Below are 21,006 nucleotides of genomic sequence, written 5' to 3'. Positions count from 1 at the left end.
AGAACCTGGTTTCCTTGCGGATCTTCCTTTCTCTGTCATCGGTCTTTGAGCAGCAAACCACGCACATCCTTGTTGGTGTTTCCTTTTTCTGGGTTGGTGGGATGTATTCAGTGAAGTGACGACCAGTCAGGCGTTCTGGGTTGACAGCGGTGGAAGCACGATGTCCAGGTCTATTCATAGCCACTGATGGTGTTTGGTGGTTCTTGACTATGGATTTGAAAACTTGCAAAATGAAGTCTGAATGATTCACAGGCTTCTGACTATTTTTCTGTACAGAATGTAGGCATTCCATAAGCACGGCTCACCAAAAGCCTGAAAATCTTCTTGTAGTACTTCCTTTGCTGTTTCCTCATCTCTGGGTAGAATGTCATGGCTTGGTCAGCTCTGTCAACACCTCCCATGGTGTTGTTGTAGTCAATCACCACCTGTGGCTTCATCACTTCTTTCCCACGTTTTGTGTGTACCAGAACAGTGGAGGCATTATGAACAGTACTCATCAGGCACACATCTTTCTTGTCACGCTATCCCAGGGCCATCATCTTACCTTTCTGCCAGTCAACAGAGGGTTAGCCCAAACAGTTCCATACGCATCTGTTCTGCGTTGCAGAAGGAACTCATAAAGCTCAGGCGAGGTGTAGAAATTGTTAGTTGTGACACAATAGCCCTGACCTAGCAATGGCTCAATGAGGGATAGCACTGAAGATGTTGCCAATCCATAATGGCTGTATCTGGGGTTGAACAGTGTCCCTTTTCCAGTGTACAATACTGTATTCCAAATGTAGCCAGATGAGGATTCGCACAGCATATACGTTTTCACGTCAAATCGTACCCTCTTTGACGCAATGTACTGTATCCAGCTGAGCCTCCCCTTGTAAGCCATTAGCTTTTCGTCAATGTTGACGGCTCTTTCTGGCACATAGGTTTGCTAGAAATTTTGTAGAATCATCTGAGACACTTACCAATTTTTTCAGTTTTGGTGCAAGATGGGTGTCATCGAATTATTCACTGTTTGCGAAGTGCAGGTATTTCAATATGAGGGAAAAGCGGTATTCTGGCATGACTGCAAAAGAATGAGTGGCAATCATTTTGTTGTTGGACCAGTACTACTTCTGCACAGGTTTGCCCACAACTCCCTGCAGGATCACCAAGCCCAAAAACAGCCAAATGCCATCCTTGGTTACAGGTTCCCACTTTTTGCTAATTGCAAACTTCAGGTGTGGAGCACCTTGTTGTTTTCCAATGTACCTGCATAACACAAAATTGGAAAGGTACTTTAGGATATGTTATTTTATAGTGTGGTGAAGGTTGCAAGTAATATGATAGCAAACACAGAGCACCATACATGTTTGCATAAAAAAAAAATATTTGCAAAAAATTTTTAAATTTTTTAAACACAGAGCAGCTTTCCTGTGTCTCCGCAACAAGTTTTTTGATAACTGATGACAAATTTCCTTGTGAATTACTATCACTCGATTCCACAAGGGACTCTAAATCGCTATTGCTGCTTTCAAATTCTCCAAAACAGCGCTTGCATCAGCAAGATGCCTTTTGGATGCCATGTGGTCTCTAGCAATCAGTCAGGAACAATCAAGGTCAAAGACAAAGTGATCAAATGATACATTGAGGAAGTAATTTATAAGTCATCAAAAGGTCAGATCAAGGTCAGGGCTAATAGTGGGCAAAATGTAAATCAGGGCACTGGGCAATGATGCTTGGTGCACTAAAATATGTACTTAAAATATGTACTAAAATATGTAGTTTTATTATGTGTTTTTTACTGTAAAAAAAAATTTACTATGTAATCTGCTTTTAAATTTCCCATCCCTAGAATCCATTGATCCACCGCATCACCCGGAAAATGTCACATCTTGCTGAATGATGCGATGGGGATGTCCCTGCCCTGCTCAATCCCCTGAATCCACCAACGGCTGCTTGCATCTTCCGGGTGATGCGAGCAACTATAGTAAATTCCAGGGGTGATGCCAGTGGGAAATTGGCGCTGGATTTACTATTTTTGCTCGCATCACCAGTTTGATGTGATGCACCATACAGAAATCCTGCATGGTGCATCACATCTAACTGCGGATGCAAGTAGCGGCGTGGCCGGGACCCGGGTCGCATTTAAAAGCAGATTAATTGGTAATCTGCTTTTAAATTTCCCGACCGGCCATGCCCCCCGAAGGACAGATGCCCCTGCATCACAGCGGGATCGTCGGATCGCCGCTGGAGCGTGGGGCACAGGCAAGAGGGGCTTCTAAAGTTACCTCAAGTGTGACTTGGGGTTACCGCTTTTTGGAAGTGGTTTCCACCCCGAGTCACACTCGGGATTACCGCTAGGGGGTTTAATATCTATGCTGTAGCAAATATATAAGTAACCAGGTTTTAGATATTAGAACAAACAGACCAGTATGTAGCCTGTTGTAAACATTTAGAATAAACATAATAGATAAACTAACACTTCCTTGCAGGGTATATAGGGTGTTGTCATGTGTAAATCAGGTTTAGAGAGGGAGAGGTAAGGCCTCTAGATAGGATAACCCATACACCTAAGGGAGAGGGAACCGGGAATGGACAAATGTTACTATGTTGTATTTGATGTTCCTCTTCTGTATATAGGTTTGGACGAGGCTTTAATGTTAAATTATTTTATTAAATGTGTGTGTGTTTGTGTAACTAAACTTTTTTTTTTTTTACAGGTGAACCCACAAACACAGCAACATAGAATTAACGTTGACTTTTATTTACAAAATGGAAGTATAAAGTATAAAAAACAAATGCAGCTATTATGCCAAATGGTGTGCAAAGTATGAAATGTAGCAACATTGATTAGGATAACACACCAAACAGCCCCCCTCCTCCTCCAAGAAGAATAAAAAAAGACAAAGTAAAAAGCAAGTTAGACAACATCCTCATATATGCACATCTTTATGCACACAGCTGCTACAAATTCGCCTGTAATTGGGACATGCGCAGTCCGAAATGTGTCTGTTTTTTTATTTGGACAATCCATAATCATTTTTTGATATGATCCTTTAGATTTGTACACCAGTGAACAGCTATCTAATAAAAAATACACTCAAAAAAGTAAAGGGGGAGGTTTTAATGTTAAAGTAATTTAGAAAATGTGTGTTTAGTGTAACTTTTTACAAGTTATCCCCCAATGAAAGGATGATTCCCATGGCTGCATTCATGTCATGAGCACAGCAGTCTGAATACTGACAGTATGGGATCCCCAGGCACTAGGGGTTAAAATAGGACACGTCTCCCCATTCACCTCTAATGCTACGTGATTGGCTGAGCAAAGGGGATCCCTGATGATGCTTGAGCCTTCATCAGGGTTTCCCCTGTTCATCCATTCAACACTAGAGTTGAATGGGAACAAGTTTCCCAATTCAAGTCTAGTGCTCCCTGATTGGCTCAGCAAAGGGGATGCCTGATGATGCTTGAACACAAACATTTAATAAATTACTTTACCAATAAAACCTTCTCCTATTTTTGCACATATTTTTCACCATTTCAGGGAATGAGTAAGGGGCTTTATATACCCCTGTACTAATTCCCCAGGTTGGGGTGGCTGAGATCTGGGGGTATCCTTATTAAAGGGGGCTTCCAGATTCCAAAGTCCTGCAAAAACATTTAAAAAAGTCCCCATTGTTTTCAAAGGAAGCTTTTTTAAAAAGCTTACAATTGCTTGTAAAAGTGCATAAAAACGCATATAAACGTGGCAGAAACATTTACATGTGTTTTTAAAACAGTCTGTGTAGACCCAGCCTAAATAAGAAAAGACATTATAAATAAATATATAATGTAAAAATATGAATAGACATATATATTTATAAGTATATGTCATTTCATATTTTTATACTATATTTCTATATTTATCATAGAAATCTATATATGTTTTTTTATCTATTGTGGTATACCACCCTTGTGTCTGAGGTACTCTCAGACTGCAGGAGAGGTGTATGAGGCACATTGGAGACAGTAGATAAGGTTGAAACTGACCCGCAGTCAGTTTTAATAAAGGTTGCATAAAATAAAACAAAACAAATATAAATCCTAGCCAGTCTGGCACTAACTAAACAGCAGACAGATTCCTCTCTACCAGTTGGTTCCAGCAACCTTTACTCATATGTAGTACAAAAATAGCTCTCATAGGCAGCTTCCCTGTGCCCCAGGTCAGAAAGTGCTTTCTTCCTCTCCTTCCCTTTATACCGGCTGCTCACAGCTGTGCAGTAAGTAATGGCCAGATAAAACCAAACTCTGGCCTGGATCAGAATGCTTCTGAGTGACATGCAAAACCCAGGTCTGGAATCCTTGCAGCCTTGTTGCTGGTTAATCTCTCCCATAGGAGAGGAAACTAGGAAATATATCTTCCCTCCAAGATATAGATATATATCTATAGAAGAAAACAAGAACCTGGGTAGATGATCTAGTCCGCTGGCAAAAGCGAGGTCTTGCCTGCCAGAGTATTCATGGATTTATCACCAGGCGTATCCTCGGGTCAAGCATCGTAAGCCTTTAGGTATGGGCCTATGTAAACAGCTGAAATCAGAACCTGAAAATATTAGGTCATTTAAAAATATGCATTTTTCTAAGATAATATAAATGTTTAAAACATTTGAACACATCATACATTTTTATTTAGGGCTAACTGGAAGATAGATGCCATTTGGAAGAATGACTTGTTAGGGAAAGATTAACTTTTAATGCAAGCTCGCTAGTGTCAAGGTGCCGGAGATGCCCGCCTCAAAGCGTCAGATCATTTTAGTTGATAAATGTCGGGAGAATACGCCAGCGTATTCTCAGCAGCTGAAAATCCATTGATAAATAGGTTATAGGGGTCCGATGCCAGATAGCGAATATACGCGCGCGAACTTCTGAAATTTGTTTGATAAATCTGGCCCATTGTTGGAGTTGTTCTAGGTCTCAGGAGAGAATCCAGGGCTGCAGGGGGGGTCAGACACTGAGTGGGCTGCTTGTCTCTGTGCAGTTACAACTGTGAGGAGCCAGCAGCTGTAAGTTTTGAGGAGATAACAGCTGAGGCCCGGGCTGATGCCATCTTAGTAGTGTCCTGTGAAGGAGATTTAGCTGCAAAGCTAGCCTGGAAGTAACAGGTAAGTCCTGTTTTCTGAGCAGGGATGGGTTTAGGAGTCTTCTTTGATCGTTGGATGTGAAAATCGCTACTATTCTTGGCCTTGATTGCCACGTTTGCCTGTCTGTAATATCTATGCATCACAAGCGTTTGCCTGTTTGTAATATCTATGCATCACAAGCGTTTAGGTATGGGCCCATGTAAACAGCTGAAACCAGAGCCTGAAAATATTAGGTCATTTAAAAATATGCTTATTTCTAGGATAATATAAATGTTTAAAACATTTGAACACATCATACATTTTTATTTAGGGCCAACCGGAAGATAGGTGCCATTTGAAAGAATGATTTGTCTGTAAACCTCTGTTGGCAGGGAGCTCCAGAGATATGCTGCTCTCTCCACCATTGTGTGGCTGTGAGATTGAGAAAACAGCACATGTGTTCAATGTTTGTAATAAAATATAGGACTACTGTCGTTCTGCATTTTAGCCACAAGATGCCGCTGTTTCTGAGCACAGCTAAACAAGTGGCCAGTATTTGTATATATTGTATGTATTTGTTAGGAGGTGTGGTTGTTCTGAGGAGAGGAAGCAGGAAGCAAGGAGAGCAGACATCTTGCAAGGACTGTGTGTGAAAGAGAATCCGCTTCCATCCAAGGGTCAGCGTGTCCCTAGAGTCTCAGGAGTTGTGGCTGAGTGAGGCTGACCACCGTCCAAGGCAGATCCTGTCCAGAGGAAAAGGATTGTTTCCCAGGAAGGCTGAAAGGAGCTGAGGAACGGAGCGCTGTCTGTCTTGCAGGACCTCATGTTTGTTGAAGAGACTTGTTGCAGTTATTGAGTTTAAAGACATCATTGGATCTAGAACAAGACCCGGGTCAGTAAAATCGTGCACGCACCGCATTATAGGATTGGCGCCTGAAACACCAGAGACTGAGATTAGACCTGCAGTAGTTAGTAAGTTAGGGTCTATGTGTGTGGCAGGTCATAAGAACTAATTTTGAAATAGGGCGCTGTACTGTCCTCTGGGATGAGTGTATGTAATGTATTTTCTTTGTGTTATTGTTTGGAATTTTGTTAATTGTGATATTACGCAGTAAAGTACATTCTTTTTTATATGAGCTGGCGTCCGTGTTGTGTTCTCTGTTTGTGACTTCGCTGTATCCTAGAAAGCCCCCGGTACACGGCTTACATGGCCACGCCCCCATAATACCTTTTTTCACCAGGCATCATTGCCCCCAAGCAGGAGGGGTAGATGCTGTGAGCTCCGTTGGGGTTTAAAACCATATACATCTTCCAATGGTGCCTCTGATCTGCATGTTTTTGAGGGTGCTGTGCCAAGGGAAGGATTAGGCCCTGGAAGTTATATTATTTTAACCAAGATTCCCCTTCTTCTGAAAAAAAAATGCTATTTATGGTGGTTTGCTTCAGTAGAGTGCTGTAGGCCTTGTTAAATGCAGGAAAGTACCACTTGAATATATACTAGAATATGTGAGATATTCCTCCAGTTTGCCACTGGGTCTGAATTCTTAAAACAGAGAGTATCTAATTTACTAGAGTTTCTCAAATTAGGCCTGAATAAGGGCCTTAGTCTGGCATTGCTGAAGGTTTGGATTTCAGCCTTATCAGCTTTCACTGGCAGCCAATGGCCCTCAAATAGTTTCATTTGTCAGTTCAGTAAAGCAGTCAGAAGGCAGAGACCACTAAAGCGGGAGAGTTTCTAAAATCAGTTTGTCACTAATACTGAACTATTTAATATTTCTCTAAGAGAGACCCGAATAGCAGCAAAAAACATTCTTCATTTTATTGAAAGTCAAAAAAGAGAAAACAGACATGAAAATGCTTTTATAACTTTAAAGGAAATGCATGTACTGTATACTTTAATCTTTAATGCATCACAAATTTAGCATTGTGACTTACCTAAGAATTTCTTTTCTGGTAAAGAAAGTACAATCCTACAAATAAACATATAAAATATATATTAATGTTATTAAATAGACAGACTATTTGTATTTTTCTTTCTGCTTTTTGTGTAATGTAAATATTGAAGTATTTGCCACTAAATTCTTAATCAATGAAAAAACAATATTGGATCTTCTTGAGCAAATGAGGAGCATGAGGAGAAGGATGACAATTGGAATATATCATTGTATATTTTTTACATGAAAACCACCATCCTGTGTCTTGAACTGCTATTCTTTACAATATTTAAACTACCACCCAGGATTGTCATTTTTGCCTGTATTTATCCTCCTTATCATTGCACATGAACAAGGACGATGAAAAAAAATATTTGTTGGTAGGCACTGCCAATTGGTAATGGCAAACAACTGTAAATTTCAGTCGCATTAAATAAGGGACACAGACCCAAATGCCATATAAATGCTTAACTAACGTTAGAAGCAATCTTTAATAATCATTTCAAGTGATATTGGAACAATCACTTTACAGACAAGATGCTAAACAACCTTGTACTGTTTTATAGAAAAAGGAGAAAGAAGGCAAGCAGAAGGCACCCTTCTGCATCCTCTCCAGTAGTTAAACAATAGGCATCATTAGCAGATGGTTTAATGACATGACAGGGCGGATTACTAAACAATATCATAGGACAACAACAGACGCTAAATTTAGGCCTAGGACAATCACAAGCAATCATCCTTCCCTGTAAAAATCTAGTATATTTATGGAGCTTTTAACCTACACTCTAAAAGTGTGCATTGTTTTAAAGTTCAAAACTGCTGAACTATTCAATGACTATTCAAAAATTTTTAGTGTTCCCAAGACTTTGGTAAAAAAAACTTTTGAGAGACATTTGAGACCCACACATTTTTTTAAAATGAACTTCCGATGTGTTGTTTCTCTTTAAAAATAAACATTCTTAGTTTTTTTAAGATGTTGTTAAAGGCACCAAAGAATTATAACAGAATCAGCTTTTAACAGATTGAAGGATAAAAGTGAAACTGTAAAATTAAAATAATGTACACACAAAATATTTAATGAAACATGCAATTTTTTTTTTCTTTTTAAACACCATCGAGGTAAAAACAGACCATACTTTATTTATCAGACCAACTACAACCACATTGGAGAACTGTGTTTTTCTGAATAACATAGAGTACAATATAAAGTAAAAACGTGCATATTAAGACAGACAAGTCTGTATTTATATGGCACGATAACAATAACAGCAAATAAAGTAATATACTGTATACTGTCTAAAATATACACTCACTTATTTTACCACTTCATGAAAGGAAAACACTATGCAAGCTGGCAATTTTAAGCAAATAAAAAAGACACATGCATTATAGGTATAGAGGTATTGTTGAAAAAGAGGCTTTGTTAAAACATATATGCTTTCAGAAAATAAAAAATGTTATCAAGGACAATTCAATATTTTGTAGACCAGAACATTAAATATAATTAAGAAACAAATATTAAAATTAAATAGGTTAGAAGTCCAAAATATCCTTTGTTGGCTTAGGTGAGAGGTCCAGCATTGTGAAGGTTCTGATAAATTGCCAAAATTAGTTCATTTTCATGTCCCATGATTTCTCCCGCAGCCCTTGAGGAGCTGTGACATGTGTTCTATTTCTGTAACACATACTACAGCTTCTCTAGGGCTGCAGGAGTAATCAGGGGAGCAGAGCTGTCAACATAGCAGAGCTCCACTGATTGCTCTGCTCCCTGATTGGCTGAGGAAAGGGAAATCCTGATGATGCTTGAGCTGTCACCAGGGTTTCCTATTTCTCAGCCAATCACAAAGCACTAGAGATGAATGGGCACAAGGCTCCCCATTCAAGTCCAGTGCTGAATGGCTGGGAAACCTCAGCCAATCACAGAGCACTATAGGTGAATAGAAAGCCTTGTCCTCATTTAACCCCTAGTGCCCTGTGATCCCTCACAGTCAGGAGGAGCCCCATGACTGTGCTCATGTCATGAGTGCAGCTATGGAAATCATCCTGTCATTGGGATAACCTAAAAAATAAAAAGTTTAGTTACACAAACACACACACATTTAATAAAATAATTTAACATTAAAGCCTTGTCCAATTTTCTACACATGTTTTAACCCTTTCAGGGAATGAGTAAGGGGTTTTATGTACCCCTGTACTCATTCCCCAGGGTGGGGTGGTGGAGATCCGGGAGTCTCTTTATTAAAGGGGGCTTCCAGATTCCAAAGACCTGCTAAAAACGTTTTTAAAAGCCCCCATTGTTTTCAATCAAAGCTTTCATAAAAATCTTAAAAACGCTTGTAAAAGCCTCCATTAAGTTCAATGGAAGCGTTTTCAAGCATTTTCATGCGTTTATCCTGTGTTTTAAAATTTTTAAACGTTGCAAGCAACGTTTAAGATAAGGCTCTAAAATGTGCCTGAAGGAAACATCCTAGTGTAGATTAGCCCATTGGAGTGCATAGGGACTTCAAACATGGGCTTTAAAAGCCTCAGGTTAAACGCTGGGGAAACAATCTGTGTAGACTAAGCCTTAGAGAATCTATTGAAAATAACCGGTTTAAGGAGTGAAACATAGAAGGAATCTTTAGAAAAGGAGGCAGTTTCAACTTGTACATAATTGGGTTAATCTGAGACAGGACAGGAAAAGGACCAATGAAAGGCAGAGCCAACTTGGGAGAGGGCATTCGTAACCGATTATTTTTTGTAGAAAGCCAAGCCTTATCGCCAGGGGAAAACTGAGGTGCAGGGGATCTTTTCTTGTCAGCCCATTTCTTGTAGCGTAGAAAGGAGGGCTTTAAAGTCTTGAACCTCTCTCCAAACCTGCTGAAAGTGGTCAGCAGTAGCAGCTGCAGCCGGAACATCAGACAGGGACAGGAGCTGGGAGCTTGGGATGTCGACTGGAAACATTAAAGGGCTGTGACCTGTAGACTCATTGGAGAAGTTGTTGGGAGCCAGCTCAGGCCAAGGCAATCGGTCAGACCAATTAGTTTCCTGGGAGTTGACGTACATGCGAATAAACTGAACTGTTCCAGGGATTGGTTCCTCCTTGAGGAAGACTTTAGCCAAGGTGGGAGCAGTAGGAAGACCAGGAAGGGGAATAAAATGGGCCATTTTAGAAAATCTATCTACCAAAACCCATATTGTGAAGAACCCATTTGAGGACGGAAGGTCAGTTATAAAATCCATGGAGATATGGTAGTTCCATGGAGACATGGTAGTTCCAGGGCCCATTCGACTGGGGGTAGTAGGCAGGGGAGAAGTCCAGCTCGATGTCCAACAGGCGACAGAGGGCTTTCCAGAAGCGAGAAGTGAACTGCACTCCATGGTCCGACACTATGTGTAAAGGTACTCTACGGATGACTTCCTTGAGGAAGACTTTAGCCAAGGTGGGAGCAGTAGGAAGACCAGGAAGGGGAATAAAATGGGCCATTTTAGAAAATCTATCTACCACAACCCATATTATGGTGAACCCATTTGTGGACGGAAGGTCAGTTAGAAAATCCATGGAGATATGAGTCCATGGTAGTTCCAGGGTTAGAAGCGGCTGCCCGTTCGACTGGGGGTGGAAAGCAAGGGAGAAGTCCAGCTCAATGTCCAACAGGCGACAGAGGGCTTGCCAGAAGCATGGTAGTTCCAGGGTCGGAAGTGGCTGCAATGGACTGGAGGGGGATCTGCAAGGCACCTTGTGCCGAGCACACTTAGTGCAAGCAGCCACAAAGTCACAGACGTCCTGCTTCAAATTTGGCCGCCAATATTTTCAGTTGATAAAGTCAAAGGTTTTGTGTTGCCCGTGGTGACCAGCAACCTTAGAAGCATGACCCCATTGAAAGAGTGAAGGGCGCTGGCTCTTTTTAACAAATTAAATTATGGGGGGAATCTGGTACAGCCGGACTGGTGCCATGGGCATGATTCGCGCAGGGTCGATAACAAAAGTGGGTTTTGTTTCTGGGCATCAGCTTTAATATTTTTGGAACCTGGACGATATGTGAGTATGAAATCAAACCTGGCATGACGAGGATTCAGGCGTTGTGCAGACTGTAAGTACTGCAAGTGCTTGTGGTCTGTGTAGATGGTTACAGGATGTCGAGCTCCCTGTAGTAGATGGCGCCATTCCTTTAAGGCGAGTTTGACTGCAAGAAGCTTGCGGTCTCCGATGGAGTAGTTCCTCTCAGCAGGAGGGAACTTCTTAGAGAAGAAACCGCAGGATCTCAGCTTTCCTGCCGCATTCTTCTGGGAAAGAACTGCGCCCACACCAACAGAGGAAGTGTCCACCTCTAAAAATAAGGGCTGGGAGTTGTCAGGGCGAACCAGGGCAGGTGCTGATGCAAATGCCTTATTTAACAAGTGAAAGGTCTGGAGCGCCTCCGGTGACCAGATTTTGCAGTTACTACTCTTCTTAGTCATAGCTGTAATTGGGGCAATCAGTGTAGAATAGCTTTTAATAAATTGCCGGTAGTAATTTGCAAAGCCCAGGAACCTCTGGACAGGTTTTAGCCCAAGCGGTTGTGGCCAGTTTAACACAGACGAAAGTTTGTCGGGGTCCATGTGCAAACCCTGCACAGACACAATGTATCACACAGTGGAACTTCAGAAAGTTCAATCTGGCATTTTTCTAGTTTAGCATACAGTCTATTCCCCCTAAGCCATTGCAAAACCAACTTGACATGGTCGCGGTGGTTAGGTAGATTCCTTGAGTAGACCAGGATGTCGTCTAGGTTCAACCACACAGACATAAAGGAGGTCCCAGAAGATGTCATTCACAAAATTCTGGAAAACCGCTGCCGCATTACAGAGCCCAAGTGGCATTACCAAGTACTCATAATGGCCATCCCGGGTGTTGAAGGCAGTCTTTCATTCATCCCCTTCACGAATGCGGATCAGGTTGTAGGCACCCCGCAAGTCTAACTTGATAAAGACAGATGCCCCTTGAAGACGATCAAACAGCTCAGAGATTAAGGGCAGCGGATACTTGTTCTTAACTGTGATTTTATTAAGACCTCTAAAATCAATGCAGGGACGCCGGGGACCATCCTTCTTTTGCTCAAAGAAGAATCCAGCTCCCGTTGGGGATGATGATGATCCCCTTTTCAAATTCTCCTGAATATAGTTAGACGTGGCCTTAGTTTCAGGAATGGAGAGAGGGTACACTTACCCCAAGGAGGTGAAGACCCAGGGACTAAGTCAATAGCGCAGTCGTAGGGGCGTTGCCGTAGTGTCTCAGCCTGTTTTTTACTGAAAACGTCAGCAGAGCCCCAGTATGGTCTTGGTAAGCTAGGCTGAGGTGAAGCAGCAGCAGAAAAGATTTGCTGGATGGAAAGTAGCCTGGGAAGACCCTCCTTGAAACAGATGGCACTCCACAAGAGTATGTTTCCCGTGCTCCATTCAATGACAGGGGCATGTCTACGCAGCCATGGCAACCTCAACATAAAGGGATGGATTATCTTGGGAACCACCAAAAAGGAAATAGCCTCAGTGTGCAGAGCCCCAAGTTTCATGGTGAGTGGCACGGTGGTATGCTGGATGCAGTCCAGTAGAGCAGTGCCATTAACCACAGAGAGCACCAAAGGTTTGGATGGGGGTACCACAGGGATGTTGTGCTCAAAGACCAGTTGTTGGCTGATGAAGTTTCCAATGGCACCGGAGTCCAAAAGGGCTTGGGTCCAAAAATGATGTCTGTCAGATGAGATCCAGACAGGAAAAGGTATTTTAGATGGTGGAGAGGTAGTAGTTTTGCCTAAGAAGCCCTCTCCCCATTTCCCCAGGCACTGATGTTTGGGGCCTTCAAGGGACAATTGGGCTTGTAGTGGCCCTCCCTAGCACAATACAAATAGAGGTTCTGACGCCTGCGACGGGCCCACTCTTCAGGGGTAAGTCGAGCACGGTCCACTTGCATAGGCTCTACTGTAGGGAGAAGAGGTCTTTGGAAGTTGGGAGCCAATTTATTAGAACGCCAGACTTTTTGGGTTTCCCAAGCTCACTCCTGAAAGCGAATATCAATCCGGATGCAGAGAGACACCAGGTCATCAAGAGTAGGGGGAAGGTCACTACCAGCAAGCTCATCTTTAATATGGCCTGAGAGCCCCTGACAGAAAACTGCCACTAGGGCGTCATTGTTCCGATTCAATTCAGATGCCAAGGTTCGGAACTTCACCGCATATTGGCCTACTGAGAGGGATGCTTGACGTAGGGCGCAGAAAAGGCCCGGCCGGGTTTATCAAAGACCTTGCGGAAGGTCTAGGAAGGCTTCGAAGTCCCCCAAAATTGGATCACCCCTTTCCCAGAGAGGCGAAGCCCAAGCAAGGGCCTCTCCAGACAACAAGGAGATGAAGAAAGCAAGCTTGGTTCGCTCTCTGGGAAAATTCCAGGGCGGCAATTCCAGCTGTAATTGGAATTGGTTAATAAACCCCTGACAGAGCTTGGGGTCATTAGAGTAGGGGTAAGGAGTAGGAATCCGAAGTGCAGAGTATGATGGCATGGTGGCTGAAGCTGAAGCGGGTACAGGAGTCCCAGGTACAGGGGCTGGAGTTGCAGTCGCAGAGGTAGGAGACTGGTTGATAAATGGAGCTCAATCAGATGTTCATCACACCTTCGGAGGAAGTCCATAACTTTAATCGGAAGAGACTCCTGTTTCTGACTCCGCTCACGCAGGTCCTGCATGGAATCAGGCAGAGGAATGTCAGCGGGGATCATAGCCTGAATAAACTGTCACGGTAGCTGCAAGGCAGGATAGTGGACCAGCTCAGTTGGTAGATATGTGCACAGGGCGCAGAGTCTAAGCAGCTGCCCAGTCTTCATCAGAGCCCGTAGAGGTAAGGATGTTGCGCTGCGGGCAACTGCCAGGTTGCGGCCCATGTGCATGTAGAGGCAGGTGACTGCTTACAAGCAGGAACCAAAACGTGGTGCCAGAGGGAAATCCAAAAGAGTAGTCAAACGAGCCAAAGGTCAGGGAGGGGAGCAAACAAGGGTTGTCAGGAAACATGCAAAAGGTCAGGACAGGCAGCAAACAAGAGTTGTCAGGAAACAAGCCAAGGTCGGTACACAAGGAATCTGGCACGGGAGAAACAAACAACAGCAACCTGGAAGCAGAGCCAAAGGAACTCCTTGTTCAGGCAACTTCCTGTTGCCCTTCACTTCCTTTTAACAGCAGGGCCTGTGATGAATGGAGCCATGTGACCTGTTGCATCCTATCCTACCACCAGAGGGGGTCCAGGAGGCTAGAGGTTGGTGGTGTTCACATCTCCACCAGCAGGGGGAGCATGTCTGCAAAACACTCTTGTCCTCTGTGGTGGTGGAGCAGCTGACTGGGGGTCACATGACTTGCACCAGAAAGTGTGCTGAGGAGATGATGCCTTTGCAAAGCTGGTGCTGGCAGCAGGGGAGTGAAAGGTGGGTTGCACTGAAGGAGGCATAGATCCCCTGGAACAGCAGGGATCTGTGACAATATGTTTGCCATAAAATACAGTGGGAGGTATGAGCAATATCCATGCAAAAGCAGCTATTCATCTTCAACCTTTTCTTCTTCTTCTGTCTTTAGTCTTCTCCTGTCTTCAGTCTTCTTCTCACCCACATCATCATTTGCCTTGATGCAAGAATAATCAAATAACAGGTGCTACAAATACTTTCTGACAACTGTAAGCTTTGTCACCACTAGATGTGCCATTGCTGCCATCATTATCACCACTAATACCAACTGTTTAAATTTTACATGCTTCTCCTTCTTATCACAGTATTCAGCAATAAATGCAAAGTTTTTAGTACTTTAAATACTAGTTTTAAATACTAGGTTGGTGGAAGTCATTTCACTACCAAAAAAAAAAAAACACTTTTACATAGAAACACATTATCGTGAATATCTGTACTCTTAAAATATGGCTCTGTTCATCTCTATGAAACATACATATACAGACTCTGGCAACCGAAACATTATTCCAGTGAGGGAAAAAACAGTGCTTTGGCCTACCCAGATTATTTATTATGTATCATGGTTGCATTCAGCAGAGCAAGGTGGCTGAGATACTTCCCATTTTTTTGCAGTTAGTTTATGCAGCAAAGCTCTTACCCTGGTATGTATGTAATTAAATTTGTCATTTTATTTGACATTTATCTGTCGCAGAGTCTATAGTTTTGCGAAAGCAGACATGTTAAAACTGTGCAGTTTGGTATAGTAAAAAACTCCACAATCCCTTATACTTTAGTAAGAACTGTTGTTGTTTATTTCAGCTTTAATCCTACGTAGAATTTACATATTCATATATGTATTAATATGTTTTCATATAACAATATTGTGTTTTCTTTTATTATACTATACTAATCGCTATGTTTATGAATTTGTCGATCCATGCATGTCCCTAAAGTAAACTAAAAAAAGAAAAATATAGGGGCTGTTTATTTTTATCACCTCTTAACGCTTAACGTTTTTACCTTGCACTTTTCCTTGCACATGATTGGAAATTATTTCCAAGGTGAATTTGTACCACATTTACCAAGCAAATTAGTCTATACAAAACAGTCTAACCTCTTGTAAACCAACCTTAATGTGATTACCCTTTATCTATTGGTATGCAATGAAAAAAATACCATATTATTTTGGAGAATTGTTCTATATATCATGCAAACTTAATTGTACATTCTGTTAGTTGGAACACTTTTTACATCATTTTATTATGTAAATATGTTATACTATGCTTTTTATTCCTCCTTTAGAAGACAGGTCCAATATAACTTATGTCCATTGTATATGTACATTAGAATATGTGCAGTAATACAACAGAAAAAAAATACATACATATTTAGTAGCTTACAACGATTTTGTTATTTTTGAGTGGTAAAATAAAAAAAAAGGGTCATTGTTCATCCTGAAATGCCACCAATTTTACATGTTGGGCCAATTGTTAACATAGAAGAAAAAATGCCCACATGCAAAAAATGTTGGTTTGCACATGATAGGTAGTTCTTATGCTGGTTATGGCCATGAGTGATATTTAGGGTTCTGATTAAATATTTTGCTATACATTTTTGGAGACGATTTTAAAGAAGAATGGTGAACATAATGTTGTGTATTACATTTTTATAGTGGTGCCTTAAATAATAAACATAAAAACAGTAATCAAAGTTGCCTAGTTGGTAAAACTTTAAACTGAGGTTCATAAATTTAAATTTTTGTTGGCCCTCCCTTAAAACCTGAAAAATCAAAACATGAGCTCAGATTAGCTTTTAGAGTTAGTATTCTCCAAATGCAGAAGAATCTGTATTAATCAAAAGCGATATATATATATATATATATATATATATATATATATATATATTTATTTATATAATTACACATGTATATACATCTTTATGAGCACATTTCAGAGCCTAGTGTAGTGTATTAGCGATTTATAACAACAGTACAATTTAGCCTTGGTATATGCTCACTGTTACACAGTCCAAAATGCTCTGTGAGAACTAAATTTTATTACACCGGCAACAGTTCATGATTTATTCTTCGAGTATGACAGCTATTTAAAAAATCCAGGCTTCTATGCTATCCATGTAGGTTTAGTGATTCAAGTTTAAACGTTTCCAGACAGGAGAAATATGTGAAAATCATTTATCAGATACTTTAGTTAACCATGTGTCTAATATATAAAATGTAAAACATATTTCTGTGTGTAAATAATATTTACAAATAAATACCAAAATAAACATTCACACATTATAAACCTAAGGTTAGCTTTTAAAACAAAAAATCAAACATCAAAATAAAAAACAAAAAGTATTTGATGAAATGTGCTAGAGATAAAATTCATTGTTTTGAGTTATGTGAGCATTAAAGCAACCACACACATGCACAAATAATACTAAGACTTACTTGATATGTATCAAGCTGCTCAGGAGTAAAAATTGTTTGCTTGTTTCCCATTGCTTATACTTGTTTTCTGATTCTAGTGCCCCTGACATGCTTTTGTTTCTGAGTTTTTATACTGTCAGAATATTAGGATATTAAAAGCTGCTGGAACAGCAGGGTCAGGCACAGTGGAGGATCAGATGTCACTGTCCTATTCTTCCTGCATTTCGGATTCATAATAGGAGCATTTCATCAAATCTTTGATCTGGATAAAGAAGTCTGGCACATACAGCTCCCATCCAGCATCATTCATGAGCATATAAATAAGCTGCTATAATTACACCTCTTGTTACATGTCCAACATATACTCATATTACATCATTTAGAATGTCAATTGCTATGTAAGTAAATTCTTTCTAGGGGTTTAGTATTGCATCTAAACAAACACATGGTTGGTAAATGCGCACTATAAAAAGTGTCCAAAAAGTGTTTGTTATTTCATTTTAATATTTTTAAAATAGATGCATAACTAGAATATTTTTTGTCAGGTGTTTGTTTAGTTGGTTACTTGTAAAGCTGTTACCACTTTGTGAGTGCAACTGTACAGACTGTAAAGTAAAATTACAGTATGTATACTGCATGCAGTTAAAAAATACATTTAACAAAGTATTCAAAAATTTGGGTCCTGAGTAGTGTTCGAATTCGGGTTGTCCTTATATACGACCCGAATACGGCTGTCCGAATTCAGATAGACTAGACCCGAAAAACAAGGGATTTGACTTTGCAAATTTATGAATAAAAAAATGTATTAAAAAAAAAAAGTTAAGTTTAATGTTAAAAGTAATTTATTGAATATGTGTGATTTGTGTAACTAACTTTTATTTTTTTACAGGTTATCCAACAATGACAGGATGATTCAATGACAGGAATCCTCCTGTCAATGTGGGATCCCCATGCACTAGAGGTTAAATGAGGACAAGTCTCCCCATTCATCACCTCTAGTGCTCTGTGATTGGCTGAGGAAAGGTAAACATTGATGACAGCTCAAGCGTCATCAGGATTTTTCTTTCCCCAGCCAATGTCCCCGTTGTCCCCGTTTAGCCTCTAGTGCCCGGGGATCTCGTGGGACTCTTGTGTTCTTGGATAGAGAATCTCTATCCAGGAACACATACTATAGTTACGTTAGGGCTGCAAGAGCAATCAGGGGAGCTGTCAGCTCTGCTCCCGATTGCTCTTGCAGTTCTACACAGTCCTGAAAAATAACCCGAATTTTCCTCCTATTGACTTTAATGGTGTTCGAATTCGACGTTCGATCACCTGAACAATATCGCCCTATTCGATCAAATATCTGTCGAATCGAATATTGACATATTCGACCAACACTAGTCCTGAGTAGTTGGTGGTCTAACTACCACAAGTAATACAAGTAAAAACTTGTTGTCCAGCTGTTCTGACTTTGGCTTTGAACCTGGAGTTTGAGCAATCTAAGCTCAATTTTGATTTTGGATATAGCGATGAGCAAGAATGCCCCCGGCATTCTCACGAAAATTTCCTCGAACTTCCGATGGTTCTGCAAAAATTTGGTGAACCCATTTCGCGAAACCATCGGAAGATCAAGGAAAGTATAACAGAAAGTTCGACAGGATTCCCTGGAAATCCTCCTGTTTACGATCCCCGGGACACTAGAGGTTAATAAACCAATCAGAGAGCACTCAGCCAATCAAAGAGCACTAGAGGTTTTTAATGGGGAAACATGTAACCCATTTAACCTCTAGTGCCAGGGATCGCACACTGAGCTGCATTCATTGATCAGAGCAATCTGCAATCTTTTTTTTTTTTTAAATTCGAGCTCCATCGGCAAATTTACACCGTAAATTCTCAAAAACATCAACATCAAGTTCTATTAAGACTGGCAACAGAATAGTACCTCACAACAGACCAGGCAATAGCAGATACTGAACTCAAACTATACCACTTGGGTGTGGATCTAAATTTACTAAACTATATTTGGCAGGAAAGTGTAGAGCTTAAAAAAGAAATGTATCCTACATGCATACCTGGCTCAAACTATTTATTGTTATATATTTTCCCTGATAAAAGTCTTACAGGTTGGACTCAAGATAAAGGTCAGAGGGGTTGGCTCAAAGGATGGGACTTTTCAGGCCAACAATAATCAATTGTACCTCTATATCAAACATAATATCTTTATTAGAAAACATTAAAAACATTCACATTAAAATGATCAAAAGTGTGAAATAAACATGATCAAATATTCCTGTCTGGGTTACCCAACCAGAAATATCTGGTTCCTGTTATCAGAGTATCAACATCTTAATTCTCCTCTTTTAAGTTTTGCTCTTTAATATCCGTACTTTCATATAAATATATACCAATATTCAGGATGTGGCCATGTGATAGATTTTGTTCTCTTACAGATTTGAGTTAGAGACAACACTTTACAGGGGGCCTTGACAATTCAATGTGGCTAGCTCCTATATTTGCAAATGTGCGCACCTAAAACCTCTGTTTCTATCAAAAATATTTGTGCATATTCATTCATACATATATATTGTTTTTTGTGTGAAAAGCCTTTTTGTATCTAAATTTTTCCTTAGAAGCTAGTTATAAGTTGTTTAGAGTGGTTGCTCTTTTCATGTTTTTGTAAAGTGCATGCCAGTGCTTCATCTAGTCATTAGGTATCTCTACATTCCCTGCTGCATCAGTCCTCAGCCCCCATTGTGTCATCCAGCACTGCAAGATTTGTGATCCCAATTCCAACCCTTGGACAGAAATGGCTAATAAATTCCCCAATTTACCAAAAAATGTAAATCTAATAATTCTAAGAAACCTTTATTATGTTATATATATATATTATAATTAAAATAAGAGGTTTGGTTAGTAAATCCTTATCGGGCTGGCGAATCCATGCTGTGCACCACCGCAGTATCCCACACAGCCTATTTTTCCAAACATTGCCCCTGATTCATCAAGCAAAATCGGATTATCGGTCGCGCATTCGTATTAGCGATCCGGAATCGTGCGCGATCGCGCTATTCAACAACCGGAAAAGCTCGCGCACGAAGCCGCGCTTATCCGACAGCTTTGGCAGTAATCCGGCTGGCAGTGAGGAGGCGAGTGTACGCGCACGCTCGAGTCCGGACCGCGGTAATCCGCGATCGCCGGTCGCGCGTATTTTCGCGCTTCTAGCGATCGCGGATTTCAATGATGAATCAGGGGCAATGTCACTTACAGCAGCAGAGTATAGAGAAATAGCAGTAGCCCCTACCTCCCTTTAGCTGTGCAGCCTGATGTATTTTTTGGCATCCCCAGCATCTATTGTTAGGCTGTGCACAGCTGAGGGGGATTCTAGAGGCTGATCAGCTCCTGACTGCCATTGGCTGCTGGGACTTTATAGCTTTTTTGCTCACATCACCAGTGCCTGTTGTAGCGTTACGCTAGGCCGACTTTCTGCTGGTGTGTATTTGTGTGATTTACTGTTCCTGACCTTGACTGTTCCTTACCTTGCATTTGTATGTTGCCTGGACTGTATGACTGCCTTTTGCCTGTGACCCCCTACTCCACTTGTGTTTTTGCCTTGTGTAATTTGTTTGGTGGATGGATATGTAAATCCATCCTCTGTAAATGTCCTCTGCTCTGTATTCTGGACTTGTTTCTGTTAGAATCTTGGTACTACTTGATCTGTGGGCTCCTGGCTTGCTGCCAGCTCATGACCAGACACTATCCCTTGCACAGTAAGTCCTGTGGGCAACAGAGTGCTGGGGGACGCAGCCTGTATCCTGAGGCTGAGGGGGGGCTTAATAAAGGTGAACACTGCAGTGTTAGATTGGGGGACTGGTGTCTGGTGAGGACTGGTGCTGACCAGGGCCTTACATTTCAACATCCTAAACAAAACTACCCACTGTCATGGAGGATCTCCGCCAACAGTTCCTGACAGGTGCTGTTAACCAGTTGGCACAGCGCGTGGCTGCTCAGGAGCTTCAAAGGCAGAAACTGGATCCTGCTATGACAGTCTCCCCTGTGGAACCAAAGATTCCTCTTCCGGAGAAATTTTCAGGTGAATGCCACAATTTTGATAATTTTATGAATGCATGCAAGCTATATTTTCGTCTGC

At 41.1% G+C, this 21,006-nt stretch overlaps 1 protein-coding gene across 1 annotated transcript in view; it reads right to left on the bottom strand.

The window, feature by feature from the left end:
- Positions 1-17,130, bottom strand: part of CIB3 (calcium and integrin binding family member 3) — a 52,295-nt gene extending 35,165 nt beyond the window's left edge. Inside the window, exons 1-2 of the mRNA XM_072407084.1 lie at positions 16,899-17,130; positions 7,011-7,045 (exon numbers count right to left, since the gene is read on the bottom strand). Of these exons, the coding sequence (XP_072263185.1) occupies positions 7,011-7,045; positions 16,899-16,949 (86 nt within the window). The 5' untranslated portion in view covers positions 16,950-17,130. The remainder of the gene's footprint in view (positions 1-7,010; positions 7,046-16,898) is intronic.
- Positions 17,131-21,006: the final 3,876 nt, after the last annotated feature.

This window comes from Pyxicephalus adspersus, chromosome 3 (genome assembly GCF_032062135.1).
Source record: "Pyxicephalus adspersus chromosome 3, UCB_Pads_2.0, whole genome shotgun sequence".
In the NCBI taxonomy this organism is placed as follows: Eukaryota; Metazoa; Chordata; class Amphibia; order Anura; family Pyxicephalidae; genus Pyxicephalus; species Pyxicephalus adspersus.
Note: the sequence above shows the minus strand (reverse complement) of the source record. Positions and strands in the feature narration are given on the sequence as shown.